Source organism: Tupaia chinensis, unplaced genomic scaffold, assembly GCF_000334495.1.
Source record: "Tupaia chinensis unplaced genomic scaffold, TupChi_1.0 Scaffold000250_1, whole genome shotgun sequence".
NCBI lineage: Eukaryota > Metazoa > Chordata > Mammalia > Scandentia > Tupaiidae > Tupaia > Tupaia belangeri.
Window position 1 is genome coordinate 2,442,844 of NW_006159730.1, and position 16,213 is coordinate 2,459,056.

General features: G+C 38.9%; 2 protein-coding genes across 6 annotated transcripts in view; one reads left to right on the forward strand and one right to left on the reverse strand.

Moving 5' to 3' along the window:
• Nucleotides 1–1,577: 1,577 nt before the first annotated feature.
• HNRNPH3 (heterogeneous nuclear ribonucleoprotein H3) lies at nt 1,578–13,354 on the reverse strand. Of its 5 annotated transcripts, none has more exons than XM_006148944.3 (10): nt 13,183–13,354; nt 7,950–8,084; nt 7,292–7,430; nt 6,591–6,775; nt 6,063–6,149; nt 5,756–5,871; nt 3,468–3,603; nt 3,077–3,172; nt 2,907–2,999; nt 1,578–2,802 (listed from the first exon to the last, which is right to left on the reverse strand). In XM_006148944.3, the coding sequence occupies exons 2-10, from the start codon at nt 8,059–8,061 to the stop codon at nt 2,726–2,728; spliced, it is 1,041 nt and encodes a 346-aa protein (XP_006149006.1). In that variant the 5' UTR covers nt 8,062–8,084; nt 13,183–13,354; the 3' UTR covers nt 1,578–2,725. The 5 variants fall into 5 exon arrangements, with proteins under 5 accessions (XP_006149006.1, XP_006149007.1, XP_006149005.1 ...); XM_006148945.3 differs by having other exon boundaries at nt 6,636–6,775; nt 13,168–13,354; XM_006148943.3 differs by having other exon boundaries at nt 13,168–13,354.
• Nucleotides 13,355–13,532: 178 nt separating this feature from the next.
• Nucleotides 13,533–16,213, forward strand: part of PBLD (phenazine biosynthesis like protein domain containing) — a 56,351-nt gene continuing 53,670 nt past the window's right edge. Inside the window, exon 1 of the mRNA XM_006148946.3 lies at nt 13,533–13,654. The gene's annotated coding sequence lies outside the window, so the exon portion shown is untranslated. The remainder of the gene's footprint in view (nt 13,655–16,213) is intronic.

Sequence of the window (16,213 nt, forward strand, 5' to 3'; positions counted from 1 at the left end):
CATAGGGGATAGCCACCCCACAATCATTCCATTTCTCCTTTCAGAATTTTGGTGCACGCACACACACACCTTGACGATGTAGTTTTCACAGTCAGTTCTGGGAGTCAAACCCCACAGCCCTATGGGATCTAGCTGCCTTACTGACCACATAACCAGCTGGCCCATTGAGTACATGTTCATTAAAATTTGATATTTTTAAATTATATCAAGTATGAAATCAGTGTTTTTGTTTTTCCCAAACCCATAAATTTCTAGTTAAAAAAAAATCTGTTATAGGGCACATGTGCTTGCCAGAGAAAAGGGGGGGGGCAGAGAGAGGGAGAGAGAAAGTATGTGCATCAGTAAACACCCACTGGGGACAGCCCCAATACCTTCTCCAGTCTGGGAAGGAATGCACACACATACCGTGTCTTTTAAACCAGTGGGTCTGGGACTCAGTCGGCCATGTAGGGTCCAGCTGCCTTAACCACCACACCACCAGTTGGCCCCTCCCATTAGCTTTTGAGGTCAACCTTCAGCTGGATCTGATAAAGAATTTTAGATAATCTGTCTTGAATAGTGATAAATGTCCTCAAGAGATTAAGAATTATATTCTTGAACTATTTTGTATTGATGGGATAGAACTAACATTTTTATAATTAAAAATAGTAATAAGCAAAAGTGAAAAATTTACATAGGTGTTTATTACTATGCTTGCGACTTTGAAAATGTGATAAGTTGCTTAAATTCCAAGGCTGATGTCATTCAACACATTTTTAGTCAACCTTTAAATTTTTCACCACTGAAAACTGATGTGCCACCACTGCTGACCTGGGCTTTAAGGCTTTTACGACAGCAGCACAACTTTCTCTATTTAATTTTGGCATATTTAAAAATGATTTACACTAATTTGGGATCTTTCTGTTGCTACAAAACATTCAAGCCTGTATTTTGTGACTATGAACCTACACTACCTTTTACTTTTCAAGATAAACTTTACATCCCATTCCCTCACCTAGCCAGCACTACAATGCCACTATCATGGTGCCAAGGAACTGCAATTGTAATTCTAACTTGTAATATTTTTAAAATAAACTGTAAATTTTATACTCCAAATAAAGATTTGAAAAATTAGCCTGCTTTAGAAGGTTAACTTTCATTTCTAACATTTTATACATTTACTCTTTAAAGATTTTTAAGAGGGTAAGCCTAGAAAAATAAAAGCATATGTGTGACCTTGATAGGTGGTCTGAGTCCTGATAGCTTGTAGATGGTACAGGTATTAAGGTGAAACACTGCCTGAGTGGACAGAGGCTCCAAATATATAATCTATTACAGCCCGTTTTCAGTTGTCAGGGGCATGTATGCTTCACAGGAGGGAGGAGGAAGTAGGCACTCACCCACTACTGGGGTGTAGACATGCTACAATCCCTTCTCTATCCTGACAAGATCTGAGGCACACATACTCCTGGTATGTTTTTCAAGCTGGTAGGGCCAGCCCACAGTTTCATTTTCTAACACCAAAAATAACTCTTTAGGAGTCATTTGATTTATAATCAGTAACCGACACAAAGCATTCTAGGACAGACACCATACTATTATCTCCCACATTGACGTTTATTACATGAATAACATTTGTGGCAAAAACAAGTAACAAGTTCAGTAACTGAATTCACATTGACAGGTTTCATTTTGATCCATTAGCCAATTTGGGAAAAAGCCATATTAATCAAAGGGATTAAATTAAAAAGCACCTTTTCCTTGCTACATATAATCTTTAAAACTCCAAGCAGATTTCAGATGTAAAACCTAACTGCAGGATTTTCAAATGGACCATACTATGGACTTGTCTCTTCAACATTTTTAAAAATTAGCGATTTATACAGTTACTTAAAAATCATATGCTCTATCAGGCAGGAAACTGAAAATACATCTGTGAGAATCATACTCCACAGCAAATACCTATGTACTTAAACTGAATTCTCAGGTCACTGAGAACCTTAATCCTACTCTAAGACACCTTGCAATAACTTACAACTATCACTTTTTGAAAATTTCTTTTTGGTCTTTTGGTCAAGTGCCAAGGGGATTTTATTTTAGAACCTCAAGCTAGTGTTTGCAACACTCCCATACCCGGGAGTAACACAATTATGAATCTTCAGAAACCCAGATACTTCTTAGATCATCAATATTTCAGAGCTATGCCTGATAAATGACATTTGAAAAAGAACTAATACAGAATTAGATGAATTTATACTCCTAAAGCCACCTAAACTCATCTTTAGGCTTTATATTTACAGTGTTGTCCAGCAAAAATTAAAGAAAAAAGTTACACTAATTGTTTTCAAGTTCTATTCCAGATGTCTGCTTATTAAGACTTGTAGTTTATGCCGAGGTGAAGTACTATCCTCTAAAACCACACTATGCTACTTCTTGTAGAGCTAAAGTTAAATACATCAACCCAAATCTTATGAAGGCAGCACACCTTTAGCAGTTAACTAGTATATAAAAGTATCAACATCAGTGGTTTGAATATAAAAATTTATTATAAGTCAAAGTATGCAACAAATAAAACCTACAGAAAACAGATTTTCCCATCACAATCTGTTGCTTTACCAAATAATATTTTGAAAACACATTCCTTCAGTCATTATAAAGTTCTTAAAATACAAAAGAAATTAAATCTGTAAGAAAGTCTAGTAGACCAGATGCTGTTGTCAGGACACGTATGTTGGTATTTATGCTTTCAGTACATCCCACGCCATCCACCTCCACTCATGCCACCTTGACCATAGTAACCTCCACTGCCTCCACCACCACGGCCTTAAAAAAAAGACATTAAGAATAACTTAGCAAGAGTTATCTGTGCCTTCTAATTATCTGCAGTACATATGGGGCTAGCCCAAACTTAACAAAGAGATACTTACCATAACCACCCAAGCCATCAGGAGTACCATATCCTCCACTGTAATTGTTCCCCATTCCCATTCTTCCAACAGATCCATAACCTCCCTGATTATCTTTAGAAGGGGGGAAAAAAAAGTCTCAGACTGATTGCTACATAGCTCATTCTGCTTATTTGTAAAATGTTACATACCCATTCCATCTCTGCCATAGCCTCCCATTCCAGAACCTCCCATTCCAGAGCCACCTCCAGGAGTAGAATTCAAGAAGAGTTCAATGTATCGATGTTCTTTGAGGAAAAAAGAGTAATGGGAGAGAGAAGAATAAATGGACCAGTATTATCAAAGCTTTAAAATATCAATTAGCTCTTATTAAAGTCAAAGTGTAATTATCACAATTCCAAGTGCAGATCTATAAAAAAACTCCTAAGAAGCCACTGAAGTCTGAACTTCAGTATTAAAAACCAATTATTTTAGGTCTCAACCAAGCTCTACTACGAAGAGATCTATTTAACTAAACAAGTGAGTACTTTATAAATAAGCCCACTTTTGGAAACAAGACAGAATGCCAAGTGCACCACTTACGCATATTATTTTTATCTTTAGACATGGCAGCTACTGCATCTTCATGTGTCACAAACTCTACATCTGCTTCTCCTGTTGCTCTGCCATCAGCTCCAATGTCAATATGAACTCGTATTGGATTTAGTGGTGAGAAGAACTAAATCAACACACACAAAAATACTTGGTATTTATTCCCTTCCACTGCCCTGTGTTGCCAAGGTAACAATCAACTACAGAGGCTCTATAAATTTAAGCCTACATACACTTAGGAAAAACACAACTTTTTTGCTACCCTTCATTGTTTCTATTTGTTCTTATTTTTAAAATTTATTTTATTTATTTTATACATTCAATCACAATACATCACTTAGCTTATAAAGTGGATTTACCCAATATTAATACACTTCACACTAGTCCAGTTGAAGACACTATATACATTATCATCAATAGAATTTGCTGCCTTTAAGGTAAGTCAGGTGTTATTTATTTATTTTTTTTTTCAATTTGGCAAAGTGAGATAATAAGTTGCCAGGTTCAGGACTCGAACTGCCATTGGCCCGTGGAAGTCTAACACCTTAATCACAATGTGCCCCTGCTGGTTCCAAGGTGGTAATTATTTTTGAGACAGAGGGAGGGAGGGTCCCTACTTTCTCCAGACCTCCAGCTCTTTAGGAATCTGGCACCCACATGTAGGTGCCCTTTCTATTTTTAATCTGCAGTAACCATATGGTTAGTTTCCAGCCTTGCAGCACACTTGTGTTACTACTGCTGCTGCAGAAAGGCTGGAGACCAACTTTAAGAAAAAATTTATCTAACCTCAAAAAGTTTAGCCTACGGAAAGGCTCATACCCTACACTTCTGGAAGGGAATAAAATTAATAAAACTCTACCATCTCCTTGACTCCCCAAAAATATTATTTCAAAATTTGTTTTAGAATATAAAAGTTCACCTGAGATTTAGAAAATACATAAATTGGGGCTGGCAGGTGGCACAGTGGGTTAAAGGTGCTGGATTATCACGTGGTCGATGGTGGTTCGAGTCCCAAATCTGGCGGCTTGCTTTCTCGCCTTCCTTTCCTCTCTCTGGTGAAATTGAAGTAACGACAATAGAATTATATACTTTAAAAAAAGAAAATATATAAAGAGAGGGTATACCATGACTTAGAATAAGAGGGTTGGATAAACCTAACAATTATATAGGAATAGTTTCCGAAATAGATAATTTATATCGAATCACAAATTAACTAGAGTTAACGTTTTTCTTTGAAAGAGCTACTTTAACTTTGTTATTTGAATCTGACCATAAAGGGACAGAGAGAGAGAAAGAAAGAAAGCCACCAGGTCTGGGACTTGAACCGTGGTCGGCCATGTGGAAGTCTAACACCTTCACCACCATGCCACCTGCCAGCCCCAAATTAACTACAGTTAATTAACTTCTGTTAAAAGCACCTGAACTTAGGCCAACTGGTTCCAAGTAAGATGTAAAGCAAACTTTTTGCTAAGAACCACGTAGTGTTTTGGGGCTATATGGTCCACTGGGTCTCTAATGCAGCTACTCAACAGGTACACAAAAGGGTGGTTATTACTAGATTTGTCCTAGTGGCTGATGTTGGCTAAGACCCTAATCAGTCTGAAATCAACCAGTTTCTAATAAATAATCTTCAGTTTCTAATCCTCAAGTTTCTAATCATTATCTAGACTAGAAAGTCAAAACAGACCACTAAACTTGATTACATGTTTATGCTTCCACGACCTGACACAACCAAAGAAATAATTTTTCAGTCATCATCACTGTATGCTGACCAGTCTCTTTCACTATATTCTTTTTAAAAGATTTATCTTTATTATTTATTTATTTTAATTTGACCAGAGAGGGATGGGTAGGAAGTGAGAAAGCAAGCCACCAGGTCCAGGACTCGAACCACATTTGGCCATTTGGGAGTTTGGTGCTCTTAACCACCATACCACCTGCTGGCCCCTCGCTATGCTCTTAATTGGATTTAAGAATGTAGCTACTAACTTGCTTAAATCTTGTATGGGGGTACTTAAAAAGTCTGTGAAAAATGCAATTATAGTATGAGCGGCCCCCCCAACCCAGTGTTCCCATAATACTCATTTTCCCACAAACTTTTTGAAGACTCATAGAGGTCAGCACAAATGGACCAAAAATACCCAGCCACCACTAAAAGGTAAAAGTAGATACATTTTTACATTCAATGGACTTTGGCACTAAACTAAAAAATAAGACATTAAGATTGCTTCAATATTTTGATACCATGTATAAAACCACAAATAACTAAAGTCACTCACATTAGCAATGTCATTTTCAGTTGCACGAAATGGCAACCCTCTCATATGTACAAAATGACCACCATGAAAACCTGAACTCGCATCACCAGCTCCGCCATAGCCATGTCCTCCCATACCTAGAAAATGAAATTTGGATACATGTAGAAAAACACATACAACACATAGAAGGTATAAGCCCCCAGTATAGGAATACACTGAAATATGCCAAAGTTTTTTTTATAGAAGTCTCCTACATTACCACTAAGAGCTTACAAAGCAAATACTAAAATTTACCTCTGAATGAAAATATCTTTAATATTTATTTTACCTCTTCCATCTCTCATTCGGTCATCAAAGCCATCATTCCCATAGCCATAATTATTATAGCCACCGTAGTCATCAAAACCTCCATAACCTGCATAATTTAAGGAGAAATACATGTATATACTTTAAAAAGATAGTATTTCATGCAGACATATTTTGTGGCAGACAATCTGTTTAACTTCTTGGTTATGAAAAATTTTCCAAGTCCAAACTTAGTGCATATGAAAAAAGCAGTCAATACTTGGTGGAAATTTAAAATCTCCAAATGACAAATTCACACGTAAATTTCATCCTTTTGCCAAACAAAAATGTCAAAATATGCAAATAATTCATTTTAATCTCTACGGAATTTTTTAGGTGTTAATATGTGCATCATTCAAGTTCCACAGCTAACCACTGGAACCCATACTTTCATGAACAGGTTTTAAGACCTAGTAGGTACTGAAATTACTGCCATTTCTGTATTTCTTGACAAAGTGTCAGGAACACTAAGAAAATGACAACAGAACCTTTGTTCATTAGATACACATACCACCATCATATCCATCACCTCCTCGTCGCATTCTGTCATACATACTTCCACGCCCAGCTCCATAATAACCCCCTCTTCCTCCTATTGGTCTATCATATGGTCCCGGTCGCTGTCCCAGCAATCTTCTTGGTGGATCATAAAATCCTTTGATTTCACTCCTGCTACTTCTGAAGATCTCAATATACCTATTTAAAAATGTTTTAAGGTACAGGTTTCAGCATAAATATACTAGAGTAAATTAGATATGGGGCAAAATGCAGTAAGGACTTCTACATCTAGATACATAACCCAAAATTGCCTAAGTACACCATAAGTTAACTTTTTTACACCTACAAACTTAAATAATTAAATATTTAAGTTTTACATAGACAAATTAGTCATTTGAAAACAATTCATAAAATATGTATTTTTAGTTTGTTTCCTTTAATACATGATAGATGTTTTAAAAAATATGTGATTATACAAAATAATTTATCAACAACATCCTACAGAAAAATGGAAACAATCTAATTTTAATTTAAGTAGACTATTAGCATTAATTCCCCACCCCAATCTGTAGTTTTCCAAGTTTAATTTAGATTATTATCAATTCTTTTAAACTACCCCAGAAAAATTTATGGTTACCCCCCCATTTAAACGATAAGTGACCCACAACCCCCAAAAATAAAAATTTAACACCATCCCAAACTCTCCATCCCCACCTGTGCCCTATTCTTTCCTTGTGTTTCCCCAGAGCATTTTCTGCTATCTCCTTTGAAGCAAACTGCACGAAGGCCTCCCCTGTGCTTCTCCCCTGGTAGTCCATCGTCAATGTTATCCCATTTGGCACGATTTCCAACCCTTTAACCCAAGGACAAATAACCCCATCAAGGGGAACAGTGTTAAAGGCTGAAACATTCCCATCTGAATCAAATATTTAAAGCAAGTCTAAACAAAACAAAACAAAAAAATCTTAGTTTCCCATCACCCCATAATACAAAAGGAAAACTTTTCATATATTACTGGATTAAATAATTTTCTTTGCAACCAGTTTTTAAAAATAACATATACTCTAAAAGCCCACCTATATTACATGAAAAATAAAAGTTACAAGTCAAATTTAACTATGCTCCATATGCTAAGTTATGATTAATTTCATCACAAAATTCTCAAGTTTACTGTACATTAGGTTTTTACCTACTCTACACATTCTTTATTGACTAACTGAAGCACATTTTGTATTTTAACACATTAATCAAGAGTATCATAGTTAAATTTATTAAGTTCAAAAATCAAATGTCTTACCAAATTAAAAACTGAGTAATATAATACAAATATAAAATCAAAATACTACTAAACTTTGACTAATACTAGAGGTACCTTGAAAGAACTGAACTATTTCCTCTTTGCTGCAACCAAATGGCAATCCACGAAGTCGTACTGTCCCATCACTAGCGTCATTTGGACCATTATGTTTCATAACCCAATCCATCTCAATACCGTTTGACTTAAATGCTATAAAGAAATAAACAAGCACACAAAACAGTCAATCAAAATATACTCTTGCCAAAAATCACTGAAGAAATACCTCTCAGAGGCATTACAACAGGAAATGTAACACAGACTAAAGTTATTCTTGTAACAATTTCATAACAATAGTATATCTATTACGGGGTAAGCAAAAGACTGGGAAACCTGATGTCCCTCATACCAAATGAACTGAATTCATAAGATTAAGTATTATATATCAGCAAATTCTAAGAAAACTATTTGCATAATTCCACTGCCAGTCTTCAAATTATTTGACTGTGTCTCTTTAATACTAACTCTATTCTTCATCATTTCCCAAATTCTAACCACACTTTTCTGATTTCATTATTTGCCTGAATAGCTCTACACATTTTTTAATATGTGGATCATTCAGAAGCTGCAGTGTCCATTTACATTAAGACCCTCAGTAAAAAAAAAAAAAAAAAAAAAATGCAATGAGTACTTGATGATGTTGGAAAATCGCACCACAAGAGTATAAATTTTTATGATAAACTTTAAACACATCAAATTGGTTTTGGAGGAAAAACACCTATCTCCATTTTGACTAGATCTAAGTTTAAACACCAAGAGTTTTAAAATGATGTAATACTGTATTTTAAAATTGCAATAATAGGCAATTCAAAAGTGATTATTTTCCAACAGCACCCAGTTCAAAGCCACCTATTTGAAAGACACTGGAAATAATTTATAGAGATCTGTTTACTCTTTTGTATTTAAATCCATTTGATTAGATATTATAAATGTTTTAAGAGTAATCACATTCAAAAATTTTAAAAGGGTATAGTAAGTCTTCCTTACCCTCCAAACTGAACCCATCCACCCAGTTCCCTTTCCAGAGGAAACCATCCTTCCTTATAAAATTCCGGAACACTTTCAAAAGAGGCTAGTGCAGAAGTCCTTCAGCTGCAGAAACTTACCAGAACCTTACAAATTTCACTATGCAGCTGTAGGAATCCTACTCACCTGAATATTTCAAAATTTTCCCTTACCACCTCATCCCCTGTAAACAAAACAATTTGTTCACTTGATTCCTTTATGCTTGAGGATATTCATATCAAAAGTATTCACTAATATTTTGTTTCACAGAATCTAATTAACAGTGCAATGGTCAGTGGTAGTATCTCCAAAGGTCAAGTTTCCTTTTCCTAGAATCCATGTACTTTAAAATAAGCTAGCTAACTGTCAAAATTCTGTAAACGGTTATCAACCAAATACTTCTACATATGAATCACCTTTTGCACCTTTTTATTTTGAAGGTAAAGTCCTAGGTGCCAGGCTAGACCATGAGAGTAAAAAATGAGAGTACAAATTTTTAACTGATGCTAACTAATTCTATGCACACAACTGGTGTGATCTTTTAAAGAAACCTTGTGTTTGAATCCCTACTCTGCCACTCTCTGGCTACTTAATGTAAACAACTTACTTAAACTAAGCCTGTTTAGATGTAAAATAAAGCAGTAGTACCTACACCTCACTGGACTGGTAAAACAAAATACCTGATCCTTTAATAGACTACTCTGAGTCTTGAAATAAAGACTATTAAAACAAGTCTCTCCCAAAGTGAATAAGGAGTTTTTAAAGTTAAATATTATTCTAGAGTACCCCTGAAAAGAGGAGGCCCCACATCAATTTAGAAAATAAAACAGTATGTCTTGATGATCACAACCTCTTACAACTTTTTTTTTGTCAAATAGCATTAACCAAGAAATGTTTCCTTTAAAATATGATTTAAGAACACACAAATGAGTGGAAAAGCTCTAACGTCTTTATGAAAAAAATGCAAGAACTCTGCAAAGACCTTAATCACAGCAGTGCTTTTTTACCATCTCTTAGCATGTTCCCCTTTTCAATATAAGAATTGTAATTCAATATAAAGATCTGTCATGTGCAAATACAAAAAAAGATGAAGTTGATTTTATCTTTACTATAAACCTTAACACTTCACAAGAAAATACCAGCAAGCAAACTAGTTTTGACTACCTGGATCAGCCTGTACCAATGAGAAGACCCATATGAAACAACAAGGTATTATTTATAAAAATCACTAAACTGTTAACACAATTTTTAACAGAAGTTAACCAAATTCAGAACACAAACTATTTTATAGAATAACTATCCAATAACTATTTTTGTGTGTGAAATTTAAAAAATCCTCACTTTATTACCCCCCCACCAAAAACCAAAATCTGAGTCTAAAGTTCTACCTACAACTCAGAAAAACTCTAAGGACATACAAAATACTCTAATGCTTTAATAAAGCTGTCAGAAACTACAATCTTTCAACAATGTGGCTAATCAATGTGGCTGTTCTTAAGAATTAAGTGTTTTGGGACCAGCGTTAGCATAATGGCTATGTCGCTGAACTCCCATGTAGCTGAACTCCCATGTAGTCGACCGCAGTTTGAGTCCCAGTTCCGGTGGCTTAAACTCACACTGGGCCTCTCTCTGTGCGTGCATGCCCAAGTTCCAGAGAGGAGAAGGGATTGCAGAGTAGCCATCCCCCTAGGGGGTGATTTCTTTCTGTCTTGTCTTTCTGGCGAGCTCATGTGCCCTATTAGCAAAAAACCTCTCCCCCCACCCCCGAAAAAAATTAGCACTAATCAAAAATTCCAGCAGTTGAAATATGAATTACTTTAGTTTTATAAGGTTTTAAATACAATTTCTTAACACTACAGAAGTGAAAGAAACCAGTTATAAAAGATCACATATTGTATGATTTCATTTATATCTGAAATATCCACAATACAAAAATCTACAAAGACAGATCAGTGATGGACATTTGAGGGAAGGGAACTAGTATGGGGAATTACCACTATAATGTGTCATTTTGGAGTAATAAAAATGTTCTAAAATTATCGATTGCAGTGACATTCGTACAACTCTATTATAAAACCTACTAGACTGTACATTTCAAATGGGTTAAGAATAGTTTAGTTATATCCCAAAGCTGTTAAGAAAGTTTCCAATAGAGACCAACTGAAATGCACAATTCTCAAAATATGGAGGAATATTCTATCCTCTCAAATCCAATACATAAGTAATTTCATGCATCAATTAAAAAAAAAAACCTGTAAACAGTAGCCTAAAAGTAGTACCCAAGGTCTAGAAAATGAGAATGAATTTTTTTGGCAAAAGTGGTGATAGCAAATTTAATCGTAATGAAAAATTTACATCATTCCTCCTTTCCCAAGTGCTTAATTTTAAAAAACCTAGACAGTAATAACTAAAGGGAATGTATTTTCAAAAATGAGTTTACTTGAACCAAGTTTTTACCTACTAGTGTTCAGTTAGTTACTTATTTAACAAAACAAGGACATCAAAAGATGATGAACATTAAAGGTGTACAGTCTAATCCAATTTTGAAAGCTATCTGTCAAATCATGTACTACTTTATAGGAAAGTCTGGCTGTCTTCAAAATCCACTAAAACCTATTTCAAGGTAAGATTTTTGGTGAACTTTTTTGGCAATCTTCAAAAAGTTTCACAGAACATCAACATTAGTAGAAAAGATTTTTTTGTTTTGTTTTTTAAAACTGAAGTAGATTAACAGACTTCTTGTAGAGATTTGTATGCATAATCGGAAACTTATTCTCCAGCCTTGCCCATCCTTTGTACTGTCTTCAATGAAAATTACTGATCCAGCTCTCCTCTGCTCCAAGGACCTCCCCCGCCCACAGCACACCTAGATGACTAACTAGGCTTAGTTTTTCTTTTAGTAGGTTTATTTCTTTGTTCAAAAATACTATACCCCTACACACACATACACAGCTACCAAAAGAAAATAAATCCTAACTATATCATGAAGTATTTTACTTCAACACCATAATGCCAAGAAAAATCTATGCACAAATGAAGTTCTTGGAGATTTAACATCGAAAGTAACTTAATTCCTACATATACACATACTTTTTTTTTTTTTGCCATCACTGGTTCCCCCAAATAAAATGTCTAACCCACAGGGGCCCAACTGTTCAAAACCATTGCTAAACCACCACCAACCTGTCCAAAAGTTCAAAGGGATACCACAAGTTCTCTGGGTCAAGACGACTTACTTTAAAACATGCTCATTTCACACGCCTATATGACAGTCACCCACTTTTCTACTCACAAAATAATTACCCACAAAGTCTTCATAAACGTTTAAGCGTGAAAAAACTCTTTGGAAAATGAGTACGTACTCTTTTCGAAGTTCCAAATCTGGAATATAAGGGCCGGCTAAGCGTCCTTTATTCCTCCCGGGAGACTTTTCGTTTATCTAGCTGCCCTAGAGACCAGAGAGCTAGGGAGAGTACGCCCCCTCCGCCTCCCCGTCCGGCTGCCAAGCTTGGGGCTTAAAAACCTTCGCCACCGGGCGGCGGAATTACAAAGGAGGCCGTCTGCCTCCTTTGTCCTGGATCTGGGAGTTGAGCGCCTTCGTCTCCAGGGACTTGCCTCCCCCAGCTCCAGCCTCTCTCATCCTGGGAATCTGCGTCAGAAGTCACTCGCATTGGGCGGCAAAGCCCCCCCCCACCCCCGCCACCCAAGGTAGCCCTGCCGAGACTGCGGAGGAAGGGAAGCCGCGGCGGGAGGCCAGGCCCATCCGGCGCCATTTCCATCGGGAGCGCGCCCGGCGGCCCTGACCCACCCCCCCACCCAACTTCCCGGCCTTTCCCTGCTCGCTTCTCTCCCCACCCTCAACCCGTTCCAGAGAGCTTTCAACATCCCTCACCCACAGTCTTCTAAATCAGTTTTCGGAAGCTGGGGAACAAAAAGTAGAAAGAGCGGGAAGCCGAGGTGGACGCGCCACCGTGCCCAAAATGGCGGAGGCCAAGCCAGCTGGAAGAGGGTAAAAGCCGGATGCTCCCCACTTCGGGCCTCGGCGGCGTCCGCTTTAATCCCCCTGAACAAGTCCTCCCAGGGCAGGCCGTCCTCCCAGAAGTGGGAGATCGCCCGGGAGGCGCAGCCCGGTGGCCTCCGAGCGGCGACCTCCACACTTCTTCCCACCCTACCCCTCCCGCTCTTTCGTCCTTCTCCCGACTTCGCTCTCGAAACCACCAGCCCAACCTACCCCCTTTTACTTCACCCTGTCGGGAGATAGTAACGCCGACGCCGGTGCTGACGGGGTCCGGCAGAAGGAGGAGTCGTCCGCCTTGTGTAGCGCTCCTCACAACGGTCCTCCCAACCGTCTGCGGCGGCAACCGCTAAGGGAGCTGCGCAGGATAGCAACTGCCCTGGGGGGATGGGAGAGAGCGAGCGAGAAGGAGGGGGTGGAACGAGAACTACGAAGGCCGGCCGGCCCCACTCTCGCGAGAGAAGACAGTCGGTTCCGCCTAGACACGAGCGCCGTGAAGTGCGCTTGCGCGCTGCTGGGCCGACCAATTGTGGGAGGCGAGGGAGAGAGAAGCAGAGACTGGGCCAATTAAAGAGCCGGAGCAGGCTCCGCCTTCTTGTCTGCGGTACAGCCCTCAAACTGAGCACCTTTCTACCCTCTCCGGGAGGACGTGAGGTGGCAGTAGCACGCCTACCAGTGTGTTTTGAAGGAGCCGTGGTACAAGGTTTGGAACTGTTCCCCGGTGGTCTTACCCCACCTCGCACGAATTCCGTAAAGGCCCCGCCCTTATTCCAGCGCTAACAGCCTGGAAAGAGCGCCACGTGGTTCGGCTGCTAGACGCGGGGAAGGATTGCCCACCATGTTTGCATTATGTGGTAGAAAATCAATGTATTTCGGCTACCAAGTTGCAAAAGTGTCCACCAGCATCAGATTTTGGCTCTTGGTCTGGGATTCTTCCTCCTTCCCCCAGCTGTGGAGCTGCCAGCAGTCCCTCAGCGGGCCTCGTTCTGGTGCTCCTTGCAGGCCTGGGTTTGCTTGATTGATTTCCTTATATGTTTTTCTTTTCTCTACAAATCAGTAATCCCTCGCTTTCTTCTCTTACCTTCGCGTTGTCGTTCACCTCTCCTTCCTTTAAAACCTCAGTTACCAATCAGCCGCTCATGGCGGCCGTTTTTGAATTGGCCTTAATACAGTTAAATTTCGTTTAAAGTGTAACTTAATACCTATTGTTTGTGCCGTCACGCTACCAAGGTTTCTTATGGCACTTTATGGCTTTTTTTTTAAGTACCCCCACACACACCTCAAAAATGCAAGCTCAATTTCTGTGGGAAGGATGGAGGGTAATCCCCATAGAGATCAACGCACATTAAAGTAGAAAGCTCCTTGCAGTGCCAGGGAGAGGTGTACTTTTGACTACAGTGTTTCTGTGGGATGGATTAAGATTGGGAATGTGAATAAAGGTAGTTTGTAGGCAGCTTTGAATGTCCAGCCAAAAGATTTTGCACTTAATGCTACAGACATTAGGAAGTCCATTGGGGGGCGGTGAGTGAGTAAGTGTTTGCAGTGTAGAAGGGTGAATAATTCCCCCCCCCCCATGAGCTCTGCAGTGAAAGGATGGAGACAGAAGGCCAGTTCCCTTCATGTAACAGAAACTTAGGTTTCTTGACTTTAATTGATTAGAAAGCCTGCTTAATAGGCGGTAAGAATTGCCTGGGTTATAGTGTCTTACTATCATTTTTTTTTTTTTTTGGAGAGGTTTTTCCTATAGGTTGTGTGCACTCGCCAGACAGAAACCGACATAGAGACAGAAAGTGAGAAATCACCCCCCAGGAGGCATGGCCGTGCAGCAATACCTTCTCCTCCATTCTCCTCTTGGGATCTGGGGGCATGCACGCACGCGCCGGCGTGAGTTTCTTAAGCCACCAGGTCCAGGACTTGAACCGCGGTCAACTACGTGGAAGTCCAGCGACATAGCCATTACGCTAACTGCTGGTCCCCTTCCTATCATTCTTGAGCCCACTCTCTCAAAATACCCCTGGGGGAGGAAGGAAGTTTCTATTATTAAAAGCCACAGAAAAACAAAACTAGGATACTTCCTTGAGAGCAGGTTTGGGCTAGACACTACTCAGTTCACTAGCTCTTTACAACCCTGAAAAATAATTATCTTCATTTCACAAATGAGGTGTCTGAGTTCTATAGAAATAAAACGTTTCCCAAGGTCACACAGCTGAGTGGCAAAGCCGAAAGTGAGTTCAGACAGTTTTACTTCAAAGGTCAGGATCTGTTAACTATGAACTTTCCTCAGTTTACAATGAACTTCTTCATGTGCTAAGGGAACAGACATCATTTTAGGCAAATTGGAGATACTTGTCCTAAAAACACTGGAGTTAATCATCTGGAGAGTTACTAGTTTGTGGTTATCATTTTGTGGTTACTCGTTTACTGGCTGGGGTCTTTTTTGGAGAGGTTTTTTGCACGTGCGCTGGCCAGAAAGACAGAGAGAGACAGAAAGTGAGAAATTCCACCCCCCCCCAAACACACACACAGGGAGGGGGGATGGCCACAGAGCAATCCCTTCTCCATTCTCTCGGGGATCTTGGGTACACAGGCACATGCTCCCATGCTCCCAGCGTGAGTTTAAACCACCAGGTCTGGGACTTGAACCATGGTCTCGACTACATGGGAGTCCAGCGACACATCCATTACACCAACTGCTGGTCCCAGGCTGGAGACTTTTGAACAGGCCTGAAATTTGGTAGTCCTGGATTCAGAACACTTTGAGCCCTCTCCTCCCCCTCCCCCCTTTAAAAAAAAAAAAAAGCTTTATTAGTAAGACTCCAAGCTCCCTTACTTCAAGTGGAGTTCTTTCCAGTGTCTTTCTTCCCTGGGTTCAAGTTACAGGGCTACTTTTATCTTTTCAGTCTTTCAACATGATTTGGTTGATAAAGTTTTGTAATCCTTTTCAACCCTTGCTTGAATTCAATCTTTTTACTGATTTTGGTATTCTTTCCGCATACTTTGTGTGATGTGGGCCACAGTCCTAAAATCATTCTAACGATGTGAATGACTTTTCACCACTGAACTGCAATGTCTGTTTTTCTTTTGCCTTTATTTATGTTAAGTACTCTTTGCCTTTGCCTTTTCCAGTGGAAGGACTCTTGTCTTTACATTAGGAAGGACTTGAAATTTGTGTATTTGTTTTTCCTTTTTACTATTATAGGAAGCTTTGAGTTAAAAAAAAAATACTGTATAGTGGTAAATGTAATTTTTATTTGGCTTTCTA

Coding starts and splice junctions, on each gene's coding strand:
- HNRNPH3 (XM_006148944.3), bottom strand. CDS start 8,061: ATGGATTGGGTTATGAAACATAATGGTCCAAATGACGCTAGTGATGGG. Junction 6,776..7,291: donor AAGGAAAGAATAGGGCACAG/GTGGGGATGGAG, acceptor ATTTTTAAATAG/GTATATTGAGATCTTCAGAA. Junction 3,000..3,076: donor CTATGGCAGAGATGGAATGG/GTATGTAACATT, acceptor CCCCTTCTAAAG/ATAATCAGGGAGGTTATGGA.